The sequence below is a fragment of the Trypanosoma melophagium genome (genome assembly GCF_022059095.1).
Source record: "Trypanosoma melophagium isolate St. Kilda chromosome Unknown ctg10segment0, whole genome shotgun sequence".
In the NCBI taxonomy this organism is placed as follows: domain Eukaryota; phylum Euglenozoa; class Kinetoplastea; order Trypanosomatida; family Trypanosomatidae; genus Trypanosoma; species Trypanosoma melophagium.
Window position 1 is genome coordinate 64,342 of NW_027125135.1, and position 6,703 is coordinate 71,044.

General features: G+C 46.3%; 2 protein-coding genes across 2 annotated transcripts; both read left to right on the plus strand.

Annotated features, from left to right (window-relative positions):
- Positions 1–533: 533 nt before the first annotated feature.
- LSM04_008885 (Myotubularin-like phosphatase domain) lies at positions 534–3,107 on the plus strand (the record flags this gene model as incomplete). Its single annotated transcript, XM_067339354.1, has 1 exon — positions 534–3,107. The coding sequence occupies one exon, from the start codon at positions 534–536 to the stop codon at positions 3,105–3,107; it is 2,574 nt and encodes an 857-aa protein (XP_067194861.1).
- A 618-nt stretch (positions 3,108–3,725) lies between these two features.
- Positions 3,726–4,322, plus strand: LSM04_000998 (uncharacterized protein; the record flags this gene model as incomplete). The annotated part of the gene is made up of 1 exon (XM_067339355.1): positions 3,726–4,322. One exon carries the CDS (start codon positions 3,726–3,728, stop codon positions 4,320–4,322), a length of 597 nt encoding a protein of 198 aa, XP_067194825.1.
- Positions 4,323–6,703: the final 2,381 nt, after the last annotated feature.

Genomic DNA, 6,703 nt, shown 5'->3' on the forward strand with positions numbered 1-6,703 from the left:
GGCAAAGTTGTGTTTCCCCTTTGTTTTTCTGTACTGAGTATATATATATATATATATATATGTAATTTTCTCATTTATTTATTCTTGTTCTTGTTGATACTTTTGTCGACGTATCTGTTACCTGCAGTAGTAGAAAAGGAAAACAAAAAAAGCTAAACGAAATCTTTTCGTCGATCCCATCAAGGAGGGCGTTGTTGCTGCTTCTTGACTTTTCTTTTCTTTTCTTTTCTTTTCTTTTCTTTTCTTTTCCTGCCACCTTTCTCTTTTTCCCCTTCTGCATTCCTTTCTCCTCAGGTTTTTAAATACTATCTTCTTCCTTTTATATCATTTTTCTTCTTTATGGTGTTTTTTCTCCTTTTCCTTTTTATTTTATTTTGTCAGCAACTGGTTGCTTTCCTAATAGTCACTGTATTGCCCTCCTCAGTAGTGGAGGGGCACCAAATATACCTATTCGCACGTAAACATACCGAGAAGGTGTGACAAGGAAGTAATAGGAAAGTAAACAACATACACAAATACAAACGAACAGAAAGATGTGGAAAAATACCCCGATTGGCTCTATTGATGGCGAAATAGAGTATGTTAGCATACGAGACTCCGTCAATGACGGTGAGGCCGCCGCACTCCTACACCACAAAGGCGAAGATGGGCTTCCGGTACGCTGCGCGCTTAGTATTACGAACTACCGCATTGCCATACGACCTGTCACTAAGAATGGCAGCAACTCTCTTGATTTCTTTCTGCCACTTCTATCCATTGGAACCTGGAGTGTGCCACGTGGGTCAATGACCTCAGCGTACCGGGCGGTGTTTCAGCGTGGATGCGGTCAGCAGCTCTCAAAAGTTGATGCAACTCAACGCTCCAGTGATGCACCGCCGTCGCTAACGGAAATTAACGCTCATTCATCTATTCACACTTTGAAGATATGTACAAAATACCTATGGGAGGTGGAGGTGGTTTTGCAAGGAGAGCGGGTAGCGAATACAGTCTCAGGTCTACGCTCCCTTTTTTCTGTGACGCATATCAAATCTATGCCAGCATTTGCGCTTTATAGAGAGCGGTATAGCAAGCGATGCGAGGTTAAGGATGATGGTAACGATTACGAAGAAAAAGATCAAGAGGAAAATGCCAGTAATGAGTGGGAAGAAGATAATGATGATAGTGGGGAGAACAGGATTCCTAGATCAGTACCCATGGAAGCCGTTGAGTTTGGATGGAATTTGTATGACCCGGATCGTGAACTGGAACGGCAGTTGTGCCTCTGTCCCGGTAGTGATGTACCAGACGTTGAAGACATGTCACGTGTTGGCCCACGACGAGACCTGCGGCCGTGGTTTCGTCTCACATGTGCAAACCAGCCCTTGAACGGTTACGGTAAATCCCCAACATATGCATTCCGTGTAGTGGTCCCAAATGCGGCGAGTGACAATCTAATTCAGGACGCCATGAGAGCCCGCTCACGGGCTCGTTTTCCTGCAATCTCGTTTGTGCATCTCGCAACCGGCGCAGTCCTCGCACGTGCTTCACAACCGCTCCTGAAATCACCGGGACTGCGCCAAGATGGTGAACTATGTCGTATGCTTACTAACAACGGCTACCACGCACACAACGCAGAGCCCAGGCGGGAAGCATTTGCTGTTAACCCGACTGAAGTAATTCGTGGAGGCGGTAGCATTAACAGTAAGAATAAGATGGTGCCACCACCCTCTCTCTTTGAGGCAGACTCAGACGAAGGAGAGCCTCGGATCTCTACTCTAACACAACAGAATACACTTCCGATGCCCCGGCGACAACGCACACTTGTTGTAGCGGATTGTCGTCCACAATCAGCGGCTCTGGCGAATCAAGCCTTAGGGGGGGGTTTTGAAAGCGGCCCAACATACAGTTTTTGTGAAGTAAAATTTCACGGTATTGAAAATATTCACGGTGTCATGCAATCCTTTTCAAAACTAAAATCTCTTATACAACAATTTAATGGAAAACAACCCAGGGATGACTTTCTCTCTCAACTACATGAAACAAAATGGTTACGTCATGTTCAACGTGTTTTGATGTGTTCTTCAGAAATTGCTGAGGGTCTTGACCGTGGGGAATCGTTTCTTGTACATTGTACTGATGGCTGGGATCGAACTCCGCAGTGTGTCGCTACTGCGATGCTACTTTTAGATCCTTTTTATCGAACTATTGTGGGATTTTCTGTCCTTGTGGAGAAGGAATTTTGCTCCTTTGGACATAAATTTGCAGAACGTTGTGAACATCAAGTCTGTGGTGATACAAGCTATGCCTCTGATACTGGAGTATCCGGATCCGATACGGATGCCCAGTCATCCTCAGGAAAGTTACAGCCCTCACCTATTTTTTTGCTCTGGGTGGATGTGTTATTTCAGGTGGTGCGCCAGTTTCCAAGGTACTTTGAGTTTACCCCAAAACTGTTGGAATATATTGGTGAGACGGTTTACGCTTGTCTGTATGGTACCTTTCTTTGCAATGGAGAGAGAGAGCGGATGTTTGAGGGTGTGCGTCTCAACACTGCGTCTGTATGGACGGATATATGCTCCGCCGCAAGGCGAGAACGGGCGGGTGAGGCTCCACTATATTTTGTGAACGACTCATACGATTCCACCACAGCATGGGAATACATTTCAAAAAAAAAAGGATGTGGTATTCAGCGAATTTCTCCTAGTTGTAGTAGCAAACGCATAGTTTTCTGGGAATCTTTTTACCTGCAATATGATGAGGACCAATACTCCTTAGATCTTGGCGAGGAATCTCAAAAAGCAACAAAGCGGGTAGTTTTTCATGATGCATGGGAAAACTACTTTGAGAAATTTGTAAAAGATTCCTGTGCTATGCGTAGAAAAGAAGTTGTTAAGATGCGAAATTTACTGAGAACGATCAATGTAGCGCGCGCTCCACTACCGATGAGTTCACCTCAGAAAAAAAATTACACAAAGAGGTGCAATCATTGTCACACGGAACTTCGCATGTTTTCGCGGGAGCAATGTTCTGGATGTGGATCTGCAATGTGCGAAAACTGCACGGTGGACCTTGAAAAGGGAGTAAAAATGTGTCGAAATTGCTACAAAGATCGCGAATGGTATAGTTAGAAGGAGAAAAATATTAAAAATTTTAGTGTGAATAAAGAAATTCTGACCTTCGATTGTGATATTATTTCCTTTTTTCTTATTCTCTCCTCTTTCTATCGTTCTATACAGACGTGTGCGATTCACCTTTTTTTTTTTTTTTTGACCTCTGTGACTTCTATGGCCAAATGGATACAGAGGAAAACATTTGTTTCTCATGCTGAGCGAATGCCTGCATGTCTGTGAGCCTGTGTGTGTGTGTGTGTGTGTGTGTGTGCTGGTGTAATTATTCATTTTTTGACCACCCAATTTTTAAGTCTTTGTATTTCATTATTGTTATTATTTATTTATTTGCTTTTTCTTCTTGGGGTGGGACCTTCTTTCTCTTTTTCCGTTGGTCTTGATCATCTCTTTTTTCCATCATGCGTCTACTGAAAGGTAGGCTCAGAAAAGAATAGCTTAGTGCAACAAATTAAAGGGAGAAGTAGGTGGTAACCAAGGGATTAGGTAGAAAAAGAAAAAAGGAAAAGACACGGGGAAACGCAGGTGACGTTAAAAAAGTCGCAAACTGTCTAAAAGAAAGCGGCACGAATAACGATATTATTACTGACAACAATAACAACAACAACATCAAAAAGAAGTATGGAATGCAATAGCAGTGAGGGAGAGAAGGCGGCATATCTCACACATATTGCCGAGGGTGCGGGACAGATGACCGAGATACCCCCACAGTTCATCATCTCGAAGGCGCGCAAGACTACACACGACGGGCTTGCGCATGAACCGCATTCACAAGTGCAGGGTGAGATGAGCAATGAGCGATATGAACAGCATCTTGCGCGGAATGCCTCTGCACCCCGTAACTGCCATTTCCGCGTTCCGGTGAATCGACCGCTTCCGCTGCGCACATGGGACACACAGGGGAAAGGTCACAGCAAGAAAAGATCAAATGTTGAGAGTGTGCTTGCGCCGCTCTTTAGCGGCGCTGCGTCGTCCAATAACGAAGAGGGTGTCAAACCGGGTTTTCTCATACCCGCTGAACATAACCGGCGGCGCGAAGTTGAGGAACGCAGACGGCGGGATGAGTATGTGCGCAGCGACCCCGACGCCAAGCGGAAGATTAATGAACCAAAACACATGCCAAACCTCAAAAAAAAGGTTCCGAAAGGATTCGTTCCGAGTTGCGCTACGGTCAAGAAAAAACCAGCCGCGACGCAACATGATAAAAGCACAAAGTAGGACCCACGCCGCCCGCAGCCAAACGGTGCGCGCCGCACTGGCGCCAAGACGGGGCGATCGTAAAGCAGCGTGGAAGTGGGAACGGGGAGGGTGAAAAGGATAAAAAGAAACTATATATTGCTGTGAAAAAAAAAAAGCGGAGCGGGGAAGCCAGAGGGAGAGAGAGAGGGAGGGGCAACCGCACGCGAGAAAAAAAATACTGTCGGGTTTTTATTTTTATTTTTGTCAAACGAAAAAAAAAAAGATCAGGGAAGCAACGGGGTCACCGAGCAAAGGGGGGAGAAGGACGAGAAAAGAAAGCAAAGAAACAGCCAGACCCACCCCGGTCAAACTTTGGCTGGAGAAAAAAAAGGAAACATTTTTTTTGTGTGTGCGCTTTGTTTTTCTTGTTAAGGGGCTTCGCTTCTTTTTTTTTTCCCCCTTCCCCCCGCAAAAAAAATAAAAAAAAAATGGCGAGGCGAACCTTCATTGGCGAGGAGGGAACCGGCGCCCCGAAAGGAGGAGAACCGGGAAAACACCCCGGGAGGATGCGGGAACCGGACTGCAAAGAAGGGGAAAAGCGCAGCTTCCCCCTAGCCAGAAGGAAATGCGCATTGTTTGCGGGAGCAAAGTTTTTGGGAGGCGCGTCCTTTATAGCAAACTGGACCCGCAACGGAAGAAGGGCGGGGCAACTCAAGAGATGCAGCGCTGTTTCTTCGCAGCCGGTGTGTTGGCTAGTATGCGCGCGAATATGCTGATACCCGTGTTGAGACATGCGGTGTTGTGTGGGGCCTGATTTGCTCATGCATTGTCTGTTGCATGTGGGGCAAATCAGGGCCGCAAGGTCTCTTATGTTCTCGCCCTTGCTTCGGGAGGATTTGGTTGCCCCTTTGGCAGGCATGCCTTCGCCATGGTGAAAATTTCTGCAGCGAATGGCGAGTGAAGGCATGTTGGCGTAGAACTTCTTACACACACCGCACTGAACCTTGCCGCGGTCCTCACGTTCCGGTGGCGACGAGTCTCGCTGACGTTTCTTAGTTCTGGGAAATGTTACCTTTAGCGTAATCGGCAATAGCGGAGTTCCAGGTGGGTGTTTTTGCTTTTTATGGCACGGGAGAGCTCCTATGTTACCGAAATCCCTCAGACAAAATTCACAGCGCATTGATGTTGGCTGTGGGATCAGCTGCGTGCCGGGTGCGTCTTTACTGGGGTCCTCAGGATGGCGTGCTCTAATGTGGGCTTTGAGGCCTGTTTTAGGGCGCGCTATCATGTCACATTTTTCAAATGGAAATGCCGATCCCTCTGGTATTGGTTCGACTGCTCTTGGGCGCTTTCTTTCGTGGGCTTTCCCGAGAGCTTGGCTCATGGGAACAAGAGTGTCAGAAGAGTATTGGTTTTATATTGAGGGTAATGTGGATTTTTAGGGTGAAATATGAAACGGTTAGTCTATTTTTATTATATATATAAGCTATTCAAGCTCAAGCACATATCATTATATTTCATTACTGCAACACTAATGTCTATCTCTTACTTTCATGTTTTCTGTTTCCTACACACAAACTGATAGTCTAAGTGTTTGCTTAGGTTGTTTTCGTTCTTTATTCAATCGAGATCGTTCTTTTCGCGAATGCCGAACACGGAGAAGCGCGTCGAACAACCACCAGCTGACTCCAGCGGGTTCAGTGCAGAAATACTCACCACATTGCAACGCGACAGCCTATATAAAACACATCCGTGGAGACAACTAGCTGACAAATATATTGAACGGCGCGACGTTTTAAAAGCCCGTGCGAAAAAACCAGAGATACGGGCCTTGTTACAGCAGGCGTTCGTAGAAAGAATGAAATCTAACAATCCATTTTCACAAGAGGTGAGTTTCATTCTCATGACGCTCCTGTACAGCGGATCGAGCCATCCGCACATTATGCTGGCCGACATGCTACTCAACATGTCCGCTGGGGAGCGCCTCGCTACGCACAATTGGTGGGCATACCAGAATGCAACTGAGCTTATACAGGATTCCATGTCAACAGCCGTCGCCTCCGGCAACCTTATATTCCCTCTCTTTCCGGGAAAACAAATGGACACCCAGAACCGTTGCATGATGGAGGAAGCTGTAGAAGTTAAACGACCGGCAGATACAGGGGCTACAACCATGGAAGCACTACAGTTCCTTTACCCGAAAAGCCGCGCCTTTTTTGCCCAATCTCCTCCTGCAACCAATGTCCTGAGCGGAGGTGAGCCCTGCATACCGGTATTTGATGGAAACAATAATCAAGCGGGATACTGGGACGGAGCACCGGTCAAGGATAGATTTGACCAACTGCAGAAACAGATACAAAATCTCCAATCCGCGGTGCAAAGATTTTCTTCTGCCAACAACGGAAGTGGCACCTACGCTG